A 17,805-nucleotide genomic window follows, 5' to 3' on the forward strand; every position below is an offset into this window, starting at 1 on the left:
AGGAGTTTGCTGCAAGTGCTGTTGCTGGCATTGTTATTAAATGTATTTATTTGTGCACCACTTTTCTCCCAAAACTGGAAATGGGCTATTAGTCAACAAGCTCTTCAACATCATAAATTAATGGTTAGATGAAAAGAGTTGCTTTTCTAGAAAAAAATAATAATTTAATTGTACCACAAAACAGAGAACTTATCTGATATCCCTGTGCTGCAATTAACAAGGAGGCAATTTGCCCAACCCCTCTAGCTTTGAGCACAGAGATAATAACTCAAAGCCACTCCACTTGTTTTCTAATGACCAGCAATGATGGTAGATTAAAAGAGCCTTTCCCGTATTAGAGGGGAAGGTATTGGAAAAATGAGTGGCGCTTAGTGTCTCAGTGAAGATGGCAGTTAATCACAGGGAAGCAGGATTACGGTAAACAGGAAGATCATGCAGGCATGGAAAGGGTGACAGAGAAGCTGCGGGGTGTGTGTTAAGGTGTTTGCACAAAGCTGTTTCTTCTCAACAGCTCCACTAACCACCCAAATCCGTATTTCAATTACATTTAACCTGGACAATTAACCTTCTCCTTGGTACCCGAAATAGAGCACAATACACTTCTTTCCTTCACAGAAGGAAATTTAGAAATTTACCAGTGCAATATGGTGGTGTCAAGCAGGTACCAGAAAGTGAGGCAGAGAATAGGTTAAGACTCTTAACACAGAAGTAGAATCCCATTACCATGGTTGGGTGGTGATGGAGGTATTCCTGCCCTTATCTTTCAGCATCCAAAAATGGCAGCAGAAGGCAGGGCAGCAGAATGGACAAGTGCCCAGTACTGGAAAATCAGACTTTTGACATTAGCAGAGGCCATGATCTACTCCAGAACCATGCAGCCTGCTGCAACATCCCAACAGAGGAGGGTGAACATGCTCCTCCTCTACGTTTCTGATTTGTGGTCGAGTGTTTCTCCTAGTGAACTGCCTTACCAGCTATCAATGTAGCCAACATCACAGATCTCAGTTTTCCAGAACATATGTTTTCTAATTTCCATACACCATAGACTGTCACTGTTCAGTTTCAGGAAGGTCTTCATTTGAAAAGATCAGGGCTGAAGAGTAGGAGTGAGGACTAAGAGGTTTTTACAGGTGTAGGAATAAAGAGTAACAAAATATATTTGTAACACATGCACACCAGCCTTGCAAAGCAACCAGGGCTTTTCCCTAGGGCTGGGGAGTAGGAGTAAGGAGTAAAGGTTTTTACAGGAGTAGATGTAACATCTTACTCCGGAGCAGGACAAGGAGTAACCTCAAAATCACTTCTCCCCAGCCCTGGAAAAGATACTGGTTTTTTAGTTGTTCCAAAGGCCTAAGCCAGCAATTGAAGAATAGGGATGGGGAAGGGTTAAAAATCAAATTGCTCTCTGCTTCTGAAGCTCTCCTGCTGCTTCTGACCTATTTAAAAGCCAGACTCCAAAGTGCATGTTTCAATTTACTGCCATTACTGTGTGGGGTGGGCAATTTGCTCTTAAAAATAATTCATAAGGGTTGGAAACTGCTCAGAAGCAAACACAACATAGGTACTAGCACAGTAATAAAAAAACACACACAATCTAGTTCATTCACCATTTATTATAAGAAGAATCAGAGGAAGTTAATGATAGGCTGCATTAGTTGACACAGGTAGGTTCTTCTTGGATTTAACAATCTAATTAAAAATGCTGAACACTGTTCTTTTAGCTCCTCTCTTATTAGAGATGTAGTTATACTCTTATGTTTCGTAATGTATTTTGGTGTATCCTTGGTAAGTATAAATTAGCAGGCAGAAAATATGATACAATTAGATTCAAATCTCAGCTTGGTTTATGAACTTGTTAAACCATGGGCAAATTTATCTCTCACTTTCAGTTTACGTATCTGCAAAGTGGGACTCATAAAGGCCCATTTGGCAAAAACTAGAGACTGGGATGCAGAGCTTTTCCAAGGTTCAATTTTCACTTAAGAAGTTGCTATTTCAGGCTGGAGTGAAACTTTCTGCTTGAAAAAAATATCTGCTTCAATGAAAAAGACATTTTAAATATGTGAAATCTGTTTGCACTATGTTATTAACTTACACCTGAATTCTACTCATTTTCAATCTGTGTCAGCCTAAGTTTACTTGAGAGAGACAAACCTACTTTAAAAACAAAGCTTTAGTTAAAGACCTCAGATTCATTGCTTATGATTGGCATGTTTCATTGCAGTTGTCCTTGGTGGACACACTTAATACAGATTGCTACCCATTAAACAGAGACACCAGACAAGACTTCAGTACAGTATCAGACTTTCAGTCCTAGTTTCTGCTAAAGGGATGGGTTCCCTCTATCATATTGCAACTATTTATGGAAGGGTATTTCGTAGGCTGGGATCCCCCACCCTGCATGCCTGGAAACGTGTGACATGTTATGGAAATGTAGTCTAACTCAAATATCAGCGAGAACAGAACAGCTCCTGACAAGAAAATATTTGTAAAGGTACAGAACTCCTCACAAGTACAACTTTTGTTTAGGAAAGCAGCTAGCCAAGCGTGACAGCAGAACCAAAAAGATACTCAGAGCTGCTCCACATGGTGGTTGTTCTCAAAGACAAATTAAACATAAGAACTGCTGCATCTACATCAGTTTTGCAGCAAACACCCACAAACTCCAGAGCGAAATTCAGACACTCTCCCAGGAAGATAACATATATTTTAATAATCTCAGGAATCACACATATACAGTCTAATTAACAAATTGTAAGCCGCTTTGATAGCCTTGGCTGAAGAGCGGGGTATAAATAAATAAATATTATTATTACTACTGAAAGATACAGAAAAATGTAGTGCCAGAATAGAAATATGCTCATTTGTATTGAATATACTGTACTATGTTCATTCAGAGGTATTCTTATTCAGAGGCATTCTCTGCTACAGCCAAGCAATATCACAACCCACACATATTTCTTTATACAGTTTTAAGGACAGCTACTACCTGGATGTCTGTCTTTAAGACAGAATGAAAGAAGTACTCATTAAATAAGGAAAACAACATTCTCCCTTGTGTGTACATGCAAACGCTAAGGTGAGCAATAGCATATGCTGAATGGGAGGCAAATTCCGATGTGAGACAAAGCACCAGCCGATGCCTATCGCTCCCACTCAAATAGCATCAAATCAACCCTCTTCAATGTTATTGTCTTCTGTAAACTAGGATTGCAAATGAGACAAGTAACAGAAAGAGAAAAGCCTGCAAGAATCACTTTGTTTGTTAAGCTGGCTTGACACTATGCTCTGTAGTTCAAGAATGACATTTAGAAAGAAAAGACCCACCTAAAGTAGAAGGAACTGGCATGTGCACAGCGGTACCGCTTCACCACAAACCCCAAAGCCATGGCTACTTGATACCCAGGAGCACAGAAGAGGCCATTCTCGGGAAGCAGGAAAAGAATCCTCTGACACTTTACAGCTGTCTGATAATGCCATAAAATGATTTTTACTAAATCAGGAGGATTCCCACGTGGCAGTAAATCCCAAGAGGGCAAAACCCTCCCAGCTGTCCACAGAGCTTTAACTGCAACTACTGACAACATATGCAACTCACCATCCCCTCTCTCCCTCTGTGACAAACAAAACCAAGGGGAAGGATTATGGGCTTGGTTAGGAAAAAGAGAAGCAGTCTCTGGCCCCTAAATGGCAATATCAAACTGTTCTCTTCCCAAATACTAACTACATTTGTTATTATGGGAACTCTGCCTTGTTTGTTAATTATTCCACACTATTAAAGCTCATTGTACACAAGTGCTGGTGTCATTCTTGGACCCTGTACTTTCTTCTTATTTTAACATCCTTAATAGTGTGCATAGACTGTATATGTGTTGAAATGATAAAAATAATGCAAAAGACAACAACCAAACATAGGAAAAAAATACTGTGAGTACTTCAGTACACTGGGGCTATATATGACCTTGGGCGTCTCAGAAAAAAATCCTTCACCAAATAGAAGACAATTCAAAATGTGCCCAAGGCACAAGCTGAAGCATGTCAGGTAGCATCAGACTTAGTGGCATATTGGGAGCATAATTTACAGTAGACTCTACGGAGAGGCATTTGGAATAGCAGAGGGATTTCTAAGACATTGGAAACGGCATAGGAAAGTGTTTGTGATACGCAAATAGCTGGAACAGCTGCTCACTCCAAGTCAAAAACAAAAACAAAGTTTTTATAAAGGAGAGCACACTTCTCCTATGTGAGCTTCTATCAAATTTGGCCACCAAAGCACTACTGACCACTGTATCCCTCAGTCATCCAAACACAGCATGGGTACAGGGTCCAGGAACGACACCAGCACCTGTGTACAATGACAGTCCTCTACAGCACAGCGGTACAAACCTCTTTCCTGCTGTCCGAATGAACTAGAAGTGAAATCACTATGAGACAAGCCAAGTATCTCTGTTTGGATATACTGTATTGATAAACAAACCACATGGGCATGAGAAGCCAACTGGGAGTGACTGGACAGTGTACATTAACATGCTTGCTGGTTCATGACAAATTTCTTACTTAGCCCACTGATTATATCTGCACCCATTCACATCCTCACCTGACCATGTATATAATGATCTGCCAGGTGGAGCAAAATTCCCAGCAACTGATGCAACCTGCAGTCCACACAACCTTTTATCAGAAAAAAACTGGTTAGTCCTTAAGGTGCCACACAGATCTTGCTTTTGCTGTGACAGATTAGCATCGCTCCCCCCTCAACCCATTTGCTTTGGACAGAAACCAAGGTCGAGAGTGCATGGAGTATGGAAATTCAATTATTTTGCACTTTAGTTTTCTGGAAAATTAAAATTGAAAATGTTTGTATTCAGTAAATCTAGTTTCTCTATCCAGGAAATCCACATTGTATGACTGGCATACAAATATGTCCAGTAAGTAAATCAGAATATACGTGAGCAATTTGTAGAATATGGATTTTTGTTTGTTTCTTAAAAGATCCATCTAATAGATGATTTCTTCATGCAGAAAAAAAAAGTTAAAACTGACTCTTGGTACTAGAATGAATTGCTGCCAACTGGACATTAACAAGTTTAGATAGAAAATTGCTAGCATGTTTCTTAAGTAGATGGTATAATGGCTTGAGCGTTGGACTATGACTTTGGAGACCAGCCATAGAAACCAAGTCACACTCTCTCAGCCTCAGAGGATGGCAATGGCAAACCCCTTCTGAAGACACTTGCCATGAAAACCCCACAATATGTTGACCTTAGGGTAGCCGTAAATTGGAAATAACTTGGAGGCACACAACAAAAACAACAACCACAACATCAAGAAGAACAATTTCTTAAGTATTAGGAGTGTTAATTTATGGAACAGTCTTCCTGAAACTGGCCTGGAATCAAATAATTCAAATGTGTTAAAGAAAGCAATTATGAAGACTATTTTGTGCTTTTTAATCTGGTACCTCAGCTGAGGCTTGTAGGAAATAAAACAAAGAAAGGAGAGGTATCTTGTACATAAACACAGAGGCTTCTTGAATTGTAAGATGAATTGTACACAGAATACTTAAATCTGTCAATGGATGGTGGACCATCTGGAAAAGAATGAACTGTATATATAGTCTCCCGTTTACTGGGACCAACATAGCAGCAGATATATAATACAAATGATCAGCATGTTCCATTTTACTGCCAGACACTGAGACACAAAGTAAAAAGAGTTTTGTTTCAACAACAATATATGGAGTAGAGGTAGCTAAGGAATTGGTCTGATGGGTGCATTAAAAGGAGATCAGACTATTAATGCCGCCAAGACTTCATTAAACATTCAGTCTCTTCAGCAAGAGGAGCTTCCCAGGTTGCAAGCCATTTCCACAAATGCCCATCAATTTATTTCCAAAGAGAAGACACTTTTTCAAGCAACTAGCACAGCACTTTGCAACCTGAACAGCAGATTGCTCTCCAGACAAACAGCTGCAGACCAGACTTGATGTGGATGGATAACACAGGAGTGGTGTTAAGAATACTGGTTTATTGGTACCAGTGGAAAAGCTGGAGTAGTTGTTGACACTGTTAGATAAGGACTTCACAAATCTATGTCTCTATCCAAACAGAACTGTCTTGCTTTTACCCATCAATATTATCAGTCCTCATTGTTCAGCTTCTATGGTAGCTTGGTGGTTCTTCAATTTGATATAAAAAAGCCAGTAATACAAATTTCATTTCAAAGTATCCCAAACTGTTATTTAATATGGAGTCAAAGGATACTGCTTATGAGAAAGGGCATGACAAAAACCTGAATTTCTTTGTTACTTCCCTAGAGTGGTAACATTTCCAGAAATTTTTGAAGCTACAGGGAAATCCCCCCACACCATTTTTATATGCATTCCCTCCCCCCGAAAAATAGATTTTTTTCCTCCTCTTCGAAAGTTCTGGAAAAATTGAAAAATGTAATACAGTCAGCCTTTCTTATACACGGATTTTTTTATACACGGATTCAAGCATACACGGTTTGAAAATGTTCCAAAAAAGTATAAATTTACCTTGATGTTCCATTTTTTATTAGGGACACCATTTTGCTATGTCATTATGCTTAATGGGACTGAGCATACATAGATTTTGTTATACACGGGGATCTTGGAACCAAACCCCAGCGTATAACAAGGATCCACTGTATTAGCACACTTTATGGACTGAAAGTCAAAAAAGTATCATGGCATAAAAGTATCATATGAGAAGAATAGTTTATTCAGAAAATAGTGAAAAGATTTATTATTTCAAAATTTTAATTTTTGTTACAAATGATGCTAAAATGTCCCAAATAGTAAGGAACACCTGAACTATAAGGAAGTTCTTAGGCTGCATTTGAATTGCAGAAATAATCCAGTCTGACACCACTTTAACTGCCAAGGCTCAATGCTATGAAACTTTGGGAACTGTAGTTCTCTAAGATATTTAACTTTCTCTGTCAGAGAGCTCTGGTGTCCCAACAAACTACAAAATCTGAAATTCCATAGCACTGATCCATGGCAGTTAAAGTGGTGTCAAACTGGATTGCTTCTGCAGAGCGTATAACCTGTTGGTAAGCTTTTGGGGTGGGGAGGGTGGGCAAGGTCTTTGTGTGGGTGTGTATGTGCCTTTAACTATGGTGATAGGGCTTTCTTTGACAAGGAATACTCAGAGGTATCTTTACAAGTTACTTCCTCTAGATAACAGCACTTGGTACTCCTGCTCAACTATTTAAAAAATAAAGATAAAAACTGAGGGAAAAATCAACCCAATAAGAACATTATTTTGTCCTCCATCTAGTCCTCCATCCTGCTAAACTGGTATAAAAAATTCATTCTCATAAAAAATAACAAAGAAAAGGAAAACCTGTCCAAGAATTGCAGTGATGCCTTCACATCTCGTACCACAGCTTGCATAAAACCATCATCATATACTTTTGTATCTTCAGTGAGCCCTTTTTAAAAAAGTTATTATAGATTTTAAAAGACCATTGATGTGAAATATTCGGGGCTTTTAAATATAAGCACTCAGATAACTTTGCTTTGTTATAACAGTTATGGAGGCTGAAATAATGTTAGCCTTATCTGGGGATGACCACCGGTGAGAATGTTCGGCAAGAGAAAAGGCAAAATCAAGCAGAATGAAACATCTGGCAAAGCACTGCAAAGGTATGACTTTCATCCTTTAAAGGGTGTGTAAACTGTATTGGTTCAAAAAACAGCATAAAAGTTATAAAATTACAGAAATGGAAGACAAACTATTTTTAACATTAAAATGAAGATTTGAAAGGAGTCACAGATACATGATTTAATATTAAACATGATAAAGGCACTAGGCTAAACAAGATGTTCTGGGAAGGAATGTGCATTCCTTACGTCAGAGCTCCAACCCTAATGACTTCTGCAAAAGCTCCTTTCTATCATGTTACTCATATCTATGAGCTAAAACCCTCCTGCTTGCTGATAGGAGAAAAGCTCAGTAAGTTCGACCACCAGCTGTTACACTACAAAGAACACAGATTTAAATAGCCAGATTGTCTCACAGGATTAAGCTATTTGTAGTGGGCCACTCACATTATTATACTTGTACCCTTTATTTTTATTTCTCCCAAGCACTAATGAGTTTTAAAAGGCTCAGGCAACACTGGAAATAACTTAAAAAGTCATCTGGCTTCTCCAGTTCCTACATTTTGCATAAGTGTGATGAACATCTGTTAGGGCTGGGTTGTGCCTAAAGGTGTCAAATGTCATTTGAAAGTCATTTGAAATAGAGTTACTATCATTTATTACATTATCTGATGGTTCATTACTATATTTTAACCCCCTCCCCCCAAATACTGAACAAATTTCATGATCAAGCCAAATTTTTACTTTTCAGTAAGATAACAGTCCAGTTCCCTATGGTATGTCATTAACAGATAAAAAACACAAAGCCTTATCTGATTTGCCTCTCATGGTCTCCAGTCAGCATCCCAGTCCCTCCTGCAACAGAAACACCAATGCCTGTTCCTTCACTCATACTCTGCCCCATTTGCCATTATAATCCTCCCTTGTAGAAAAACAACCTCATTACTGCAAACATTTACGATCAGTTTAGAATAATGCCTGGAAATTTAGCTGGCTAATGCAAAACAAGCATACAGTACTTTCATGCATATTAATTTGCATAATGTTAAACACGGTTGTATATAGCCTGTTCAGACATGACATGAATATTCAGATTCTACCTGAATTGCTATCAATAGTAGGTCTGGGGCTTCAAAGTCACTTCCCACACTCTCTGTAGTGTGGTTAATAAAGTGCATAGTGAACCATTCACACAAAAAGCAAGATCCCCAGTTCTTCTATTGGGTTGTGCATGTGATAAAGGATAAAGTAGGGAGTTGACAGGGTAGGGACTCTGAAAGCATCTTGAGATCTAAACTAGATTTCCAGCATTGTCCAAAACAAGCAGAGATTTGTTGGAACTCAGTTACTTCATTTGGGCACAAGCAAGTGCTATATTGTAGTAGCTGTAACAGGGAGACCAGTAACTCTAAATATACTGGGTGTGGGAAGGTGCATAGGAAAATTCTTTGGCAGGGTGGGGTATGCATTCCTTAGGGAAATAAATAAAAAGAGTTCTTGCTAATGCTTCCTGGCTGAGGTTTAGGTAACCAGGTTCTTCTGCCAAAGTCAGACTGCAAGATAAAAGCGTCTGGTCAAATTTTTCACTTGCTTCTTGTTCTGAAGTGCTTCTGAATTAAGTTCGCTGACAGAATGGGCAACAACTTTATTATAAACACTGCACTAAAGACTAAGCTCGAGAAAGCTGTGCAGGTACTGTAAAACAGTTCAACGTCCACCCACCCCATTACTCTGGTGAAAAGTTCTACTGTTCACTGAAATTTTCTCTTCTGTGGCTGTGAAGGCAACTGGATTGATGCTGCCTTTTGTTGCTTATACTTTGTAAAGTGAAATTTGCTCCAAATAGGAGGAAAGTACAGTATGAGAAAGGGGAAAAAAGTGAAAACAAAGCAGAGGGTCAGGGATCTCATACCACCCCCAACTTCTAAGAATGCAGCTGCACACCCATGCCTCCATAACGCTGCCAGGAAATATGCCCAGCAGTAGAAAACAATATGCAGACATGAATCCTAAGCATAGAGGAGAACTGTTGTCTCCCTTCCTGATCTTCTTTTAAAGCGAACCAAATGGGATGACTGGTTAGGTCGCTGACTTATCTGTGTGCTTTTTAATCATAGCAGCAGCTTCCACAGAATTTTCCTGCCAGCCTCCTCTCCTAATTTTAGAGGCATTCTGTAGAACAAGGAGGCACTGAAGTGTTGTAGAACTACAACTCTCATCATCCATCACCACTTGCTATGTGCTAGGCCTGATGAGAGTTCCAATCTAGTAACATCTAGAGGGAAACATATTGCTCATCCTTCTTATAGACAAAGGGACAGCAAGCCCTCGCTCTGATTCTGAAGCAATGACAGGGGAGGAAAGACGTAGGGACTTAAATAGACGGCCTCAAAGGAGCGGCTTGCCGCCACCCCTTTGAGCACCAGATTGGGGTTGCAACAACTGCATACTACAGCCCCAATCTGGCGATTTGCCAGATCCAAAAGAAACAGCAGAAAGCCACTCCTTTTGGAGCCGGCCAAAGGTCACCCTTGCCACCACCGTGGCATTTTCACTGTGTTTCTTCAGCACAGCGTGTCTAAACGCTGTGCCAAAGAAACATCATGGATCCACCCTCCATCTGGTCGGCCCAGCGGCTTCTTGACAGCTTGGGGGTGGTGTTGGGGCGTGCAGTCACCATGCCCCCACTCCACAACAACGCCGGCCCTTTTGGCCAGTCTGTTTAGCCTGTTAGTTTCTCTTCTATGGGCTGTTTCAAAAATAAAAGGAGGGCTCAGATTTCTATTGGTTTTCACCATAACCACTGCAGGGCAAAATCAGTTTCTGAGACGGTCCTCCGAGCTCAAGCTACCTTCTCCAATGATTAATTTACTACTGGGGGAAAAGGAAGAAAAAACAAAAGCAAAACAACCCTTTGCTGCCATTCCTTGGGAAGAAAAGGATGGGATCTGAACCAGTCCTGTGATTCTATGATTCATCCACTGACAGGTCCATCTTCTAGTCTGGAGCAAGAATCTCACCAACACTTTCTAATTACATTTCTATTGTTTCCATATGTGTGAGTTGGGGGTGGGGGGGGGTTGAAGAATATCATCATGATTTTTTGTGGATTTATTGAGCTCAGAAGATGCTAGTCATACATGCAGGCAAAACATCAGGAATAAATTCTTCTAGAACAAGGCCACATAGCCCATAAAACCCACAAAAAATATGAATGGCGGCTGTGAAAGCCTTTGACTTCACAATGTCACCTTGTTTTCTGAAAACTGACAACCTATGGATAATGTTGGTCTGTAAAGTAGCATCAACACCCAAAGCAGAGTATCTTTGGGAGACCCCTCAATCTCATGGTACTTTGCCACAAGCTTCCTATTATATTCCTTGCTGAATGCATCCCCTGCAAAAAAATAAAGTTATCACCAGACTTTTTCAAATGTTTTCACAGTTAGGATCTAACACTCTGATGTAAACATATTCATGAGCTTAATAGTTCAGAATAAGCCCCACCACAAGAGTGGTGAATTTTTTTAACTGCAGTGTATATGATACTATATTGATAAGCAATGTCACCCACTAGAAACCCACATCTAGAGGACAGGCGTTCCATAAATCACAGATTAAACAAGACAGTTAGATGTTGGTAAAGCTTTCCTGTCACCATGATTTTATTCTGCTGTTCTCTAAACAAAAAAGATTGTGTTATTGATTAAGGAAGCACGCCATGACAGTAGCAAACAGTCTCTGATGAAAAAATGAAAATAAATATGCAACACTCTAAAGCCTAAGAAGGCTGCCAAGACTTGGATCATGTGCATCTCAAACAGAAAATTTCAAGACAGAAAGCACCGTACCTGAGACTTCTTCTCATGGGATGAGGTGAACAGCTAGCTGAATTGGAAATACAGCTATAACTGAGCAAGGGATCTCCACTGATCATGGAAGAAAAGCCCTCTTTAAAGGTTTAACAACACAGGGTTTGTGTAAGAATTCAAAAAACATAGCCGTATCAGTCTGGAAAGTCAGTATGCAAAGGGATCTCGCATCATGTTTGAGACACTGAAAAAGAAAAAGCTGGTAGCATCAGCTTTCCTAGATTTGAGCCTATTTCTTCAGATGCATGGGGTCTGTGTAACTGTACGATCTCTCCCTTCATCAAGTCAACCCTTTGGTATTTTTCAGCTCTTTGTAGACAGTAACATCTGTGGCACTCGAAATGTGTAGGAACCTGAATCCACTCATGAAACAAAAACTCATGTCACAATAAATCAGTTTATCTAAGGTACCATAAAGCTCTGCTGTTTTTCTGCTACAAACTTAACAAAGCTGCACTTCTTGGAAGCTATTCTGGGACACTGTCTCACTTACATGGTATTGAATGGGCCATGCTATTGTACCATTGGCACAAGTGGGTAAGGGAAAGTATCAAAAAGATTTCCATGTGTTTTCAAAGTGGCTGTAATACTGCAAATGGCTGGAAAAATGCAAGCTATGTCTGAGCATTCTGAGAGCAAATCAAAAGTGAGCTGAGTTGCAACCCAATTTCTTTGTGGTTTCTTATGAAATACCTGCTCATACACAGATTAATATAACATGTCAAATATCTGGAAGTGAAAATGATTACCCTTTGTTATTCGCCATGAAAACTCTTACCTGTCATCAGCAGGCCGAAGAGATGGAAGACGGAAGCTGGTGTTCCTGTCCAATTTTGATTGGCTCTTTGTTCTTTTGATTGAACCTTTAAGCCGTTTACTGAAGAAGCCCTAAAATGGAAAGCAGCAGGAAGAGAAACAATGCAATTTATCATCATTATTCCTTTTAAAGTACCTTCTAACTAGTTACTAGATAATGATTGTCTTCATGATCATAAATGGGCTACTTCTTTTGTGACACAATGTTCTTTTAAGCAGGACCCAGGGAGGTTCACTAAGTCAAAATATAATCACATTGACATACAAACCATCAGCCACCACTGTCTGAAAGATTATTTGGAGTGGGGGGACCACAGCTCTTAGGATAACCAAGGCAGCATGGCCAATAGTTATGTTAGGTATGGGATTATGGGGGCTGTAACATATCTGAGGTCAGTTTAAAGTGAAGGTGAAGGGAGGAAAGAATTTGTAGCAATTTTTTTATGCCAATCCCCCCTCCCTGGCAAAATACAGTGACCTTACTCAGACATAAGACAAAGGCATCACAGCTCCTTTTCTCTGCAAATGTATCTAAAGTGACCAAATGAATCAGGAGAGAACAGTTGGTGCTTTAAAGTTACCAAGGAAGAATCCAAGAAAAACAAGAGGTTCATGTCACCAAGAAGGCCCAGCAACGCCATAAACCATTCACAAATTAATGTAAGTCTTTTAATGAAATGGGAAGAAAGCTATAAATATGTGGGGATCTGCAAAACAAACACAGAAGTATAAGCTCTATGTGACAGTAACTCAAAGCATGCTGGAGGTGGGAGCAACATGATGAAATATACAGTTAGCCCCCCCCCATATCCACAGATTCATATTCCAGAATTTTCCCCTCCAAAAAACCAAACCTTGTTTTGCCAATTTATATAAGGAACAGGATTTTACTCCAGCACTGTACATAATGGGACTCGAGGAGCCACAAATTTTGGTATCCACAGAGGTCCTGGAACCAAACTCAAGAGGATACCAAGGGTCACTGTATCTGCCTTCTTGCCAAAATTTATTGGTTTTATTGAAATAAATATATATTTTACCAAATCTCTGCACAGGTGAGTTTTTGAGATACTAAATGAAACATGTGAAAAGTTACAATTCAACACAAATTCTCATTTACTGTCAGGAGGCCCTCTTCAACTCTTCTTTTCATTCCTGTTATAATTCTGTACAGGACCAAAATAGCACCCCTCTAACTTGGATCTCCACTAATTTAAGCAGCTAACATTTGGGTTGTTTGATTGCTAATTAAAAATTGCTAATTAAAGAACACTAGTAAAAAGTGGGTAGTGGACGAAGATTGTGGAGAATTCTAATATCTCCCAACAATTTCTCTTCACTCCAGCGTGAGACTGAAGCCATGAATACTACAATTTCAATCTAACAAACAGCAGGTGAACTTGAAATCTGGCGTCTAGGTTTCCAGATTCAGTTTGGACTTGCATGATGGCATGCTCTTGTATTACCAAAAATCCCTTCTCAGAGAAGATTAGCATGTCTGAGTGAAGGGTTTTAACCTAGCCTTTTCAAGACACACTGGTTTTGTATATCGAGGAATGTCTGAGGGAAGTATTCTATCGTGCAAGTGTCCCCGCACAATAGCGTAATTCAGACACAGAGATGTATGCTTGGGAGAAGTGAGACTTCTTGCTTATCAGAGAGTACCATTGCGATGGTGGGCCACAGTGTGGGCAAGAGTCTACTCTTTAAAAGGGGGCCCACCCACTCATTCAATTAGAAATGTGACAAGGGAAATATAGCCTAGAACTCACTCACTCAGAATCTATCCTGTCTAGATTTCTGCCTACTCTATGAATCCCCCCCCCAAAAAAAATGTCCTTGGCTTAATTTACTTCTCCAAAGCCAGTGAAGGTGTACTTCTGGTCTAAAGTGAAGGGTATGCAAATCATAGCCAACAAGTGTTTTCTTTATCAAACAAAATCATGTCACAACACCCAAAACTTTAAATTGTTGGGCATGACCTACAGCTTTCAAATCACATGGTCCCAAAGATTTCCAGTATTTGAACACATCTACAAATATAAGCATGCACACCCTAGGTGGGGTGGGAGGGAGAACCTCAGGCTTGTACCAGGGACGTAGCCAAGGGGGGGGGAGATTCTTAGGGTCTGGACCCCCCCTTCCATTAGAAAAATGAATGGTGTGTGCTGCTGCTCTGCCGCACCCAAGCCCCATCCCTTCCTAAAATCCTAGCTACGTCCCTGCTTGTACTCAAGTAAGAGAATAGTTAATATTTCACTTGGCTGAAATAATTCCCCCCACTGAGAAAATGAAGAAGTGGGGCTTAACTATGCCAGCAGTCTGGACACATACAAGTTGTGGATGGTAGTTGTTGCCGATGTTGCCCTAATACCTTGTCTCAAGAAACCATTTATTTCTGGAATAACTGTACTACTGCCAGGAATGATGACTATGCCCTGTCCAGAATTACATATGTGCTTCATCAAAGCTAGGTATTTATGACCACTTACATCCTTTGTAGTCTCTTTCCCTCCTAAATTTACCTATTTCAAGCCCATCACTGTTATTTCCATTCCCTAGATGTTTAGCTATAGTATTTTTGTGACGTAAAATTAAGCTACTCCAGATCATTTATCATACCTCTGACAAATGTTCCTTCAGTCTAATATCTATTGTTACATAAGCCATATAAACATATGCACATGAAGATGCAGCAATAGAAGAAACCCTCAAACTTGCTGACAGTATTATACACACAGTTCTTGTGCTAGAATGGCACTACTGAGAGCCTTGTAGGTTCAAACAATTGTGTTTGCAGTTGTTGGGGGGAAGATTAGCAGCGCAAGGAGGATTTCACTAATTTAATCATTTGTTGCGTATAGCTGGAGTTCTGTTTACAGATTCCATAAGCTTGAGCAATCCTAATACCTAATTCCAGCCGATGCCCATTTATTTTTACATAGGTGAGGTAAGCAAAAGCTTCACCTTCAACTGATCATAAACTGAAGAAGTGATTTCAAATCCCAGCTACTGCTGTTTGTTTTAAGTGTTTCATTTTATTAAAATACTATCTTGCTTCAAAACCATGTTATTGTTGTATGCAACCTTAAGGGCACGTGGAGACAAAAAAATGAAGTAAAAATGAAGACAATAACTAAATTAAATATCTTAATTAAATTAAATATTAACTCCCTTACAAATCCAAAGATTTAAATAAACCTGAGAAGATATAGCACACTATGATTTGGAGAACTGCCAAGCGAAGTGAGGCAACACTTTAACTAATACAATTAATAAAGGGATATGGAAATGATGAAATAATGCTGAAAAAACTGAAGAATAAGAATGACAGTATTGGAATAAGGGTCCCTGAAGAAGAGATAGCACTTTGTTAAGAGCAGCACATTTGTAGCCATGCACAGCATAAAAAAGCCAGCCCTGTTTACAGACAGTTTAGTAGACCCTTTGAAAAGTGCCATTAAAAGGCAGATGATCAATACACGCTTTAGGCTCTCTCTTGGGGCCAGTGTTGGAACTCAACTAGAATAATAAAGGTATTTATATAAGGGAAGGTCAAAGTACATAGGAGATTGCATGAACAAGGTGACAGTAAGGAATAATAACAGACCTAATTATCCTTAGCATTAATATAGTGCTTCCGAGTATTTGAAGCATTTCACATACATTACCTTGTAATTCTCACTAGAACTATGCAATGTAAGTCAGTGTTATTATTCCCACATTACAGAGGAGGGGTGCTAAATTTAAAGCAGAGGCAAAATATGAGCTGGGAACTTCCTGCTTTGTAATGGTTAGTCTTGGCTATTGTAGCACTCTGCTTTTTATTCCAATGAACAACTTTCAATTAATCTTGTAGAGAGGGCCAGCGTGGCTTAGTGGTTTGAGTGTAGGACTAGGACTCTGGAGATCAGGGTTTGATTCCCTGCTCGGTCATGGAAAATGGCTGGGTGACCTTGGGTGAGTCACACACTCTCAGCCCCACGATAGCTTCACCTTAGGGTTGCCATGTCACAAATGATTTGAAGGCACACAACAACGCAAATGTTGCAGAAGATGTCTCAAGTACTGAAAATGAATAAAATATTCTCTAAAATGTGTCTCTGGACGTGATTCATAGATTTGTAACGTAATTTTTGGTAATAAGTAAATAAAATCAACTTGTGTGACGAGGACTGTAATTAGCTCCACTCTGAAATTTTCCAGTGTGGGAACCGTCTATAAATGTTGTTGCTGTTGTTCTTGTTAACTGCCCTTGAGTCAGCCCTGTCTTATAGTGACCCTGTGGATGAGTTATCTTCAAGACCTGCTATCCTTCACTGCTTTGCTTAAGTCTTGTAGATTCATGTCTAATTGAATCTAGCCATCTGGTGTCCAGTCTTTCTCTCTTTCTACTGTCCTCCACGTTTCCAAAAATTAATGTCTTTTTGAGTGAGTGATGCCTTCTCATGATGTGGCCAAAGTATGACAGCCTCAGTTCCATCATCTTGGCTTCCAGGGGTGATGGTTGTTCTGTTTTGATCTACTCAAGGATTCATTTGTTTGTCTTTTTGGCTGGTCACAGTATCCTCAGCACTCTTCTCCTACCTGGGATAAAGTCCAATGGAACCCAGTGGAACTTATTAAGTGGACAAGCACAAAACTGCACTGAAAAATTCCCTGCAGTTCTCCAAATTAACAGTCAACCTGAATTCAGGGGTAGACGGTGCTATGCACATGCTGCTTAAAAACAGCATTTTACATTGTTTTGTTTTATTTAGGAACAGATTTTATTTTTATACAGGTAGGAGGAGTTGGTGATTTGATCATAAGGAAATGTATCAGTGATGACAGTGTTGACTGACATGCAACATGGCAGCCTGATGTGAAGGTTGAAGGCTTCATACATCACAGATAGGCTGGTAAATAATGTGAGAGAAGACTCGGTGGTCATAGACCAGGTTTGCATCAGTAAGGTTGGTAAATCTCACATTGTGGTCTTGGAAGATAGAAAGAGCTCCTGAGAAATCTTGTTTACACAAAAAGGAGGGGGAAGAAAGATCTTAATATGTGGCTGGGAGAAAGGAGAAGGATTTATTGAGCACTAACTCTGGCACCACTGGTACTATTAAAACATTAGTAGTAATGGTAGCAGTAGCAATAGCACTGAACTTATAAAGCATCTTTAAAATGTCTAAGGTAAATTTTCTGTGTTCATAATCTAACAGAGACAAATAGATTTTTTGTTGTTGTGTGCCTTCAAGTCATTTCCGTCTTATGGCGATCCTAAGGCAACCCTATCATGGGGTTTTCTTGGCAAAATTTGTTCAGAGGAAGTTTAACCATTGCCTTCCCCTGGCACAAATAGATACAAGGGGGGAAAGACTAGAGAGGGAAGAAGCAAGCAACTACTGGAGAAGCAATTCACTCTGTTTAATGGATGGGGATCTCCCTCTTGGTGTAATTTTCAAATTGATTTCTAATGAAAGCAAAAGTGGGCTGGGAAAT

At 39.7% G+C, this 17,805-nt stretch overlaps 1 protein-coding gene across 7 annotated transcripts in view; it reads right to left on the reverse strand.

Annotated features, from left to right (window-relative positions):
- Positions 1-17,805, reverse strand: part of RASAL2 (RAS protein activator like 2) — a 279,543-nt gene that overhangs the window by 49,980 nt on the left and 211,758 nt on the right. For all 7 annotated transcript variants that reach the window (XM_042463810.1, XM_042463808.1, XM_042463809.1 and 4 more), the window contains one exon: positions 12,281-12,390. In XM_042463810.1, coding sequence (XP_042319744.1) covers positions 12,281-12,390 — 110 coding nt within the window. The remainder of the gene's footprint in view (positions 1-12,280; positions 12,391-17,805) is intronic.

The sequence above is a fragment of the Sceloporus undulatus genome, chromosome 4, assembly GCF_019175285.1.
Source record: "Sceloporus undulatus isolate JIND9_A2432 ecotype Alabama chromosome 4, SceUnd_v1.1, whole genome shotgun sequence".
NCBI lineage: Eukaryota > Metazoa > Chordata > Lepidosauria > Squamata > Phrynosomatidae > Sceloporus > Sceloporus undulatus.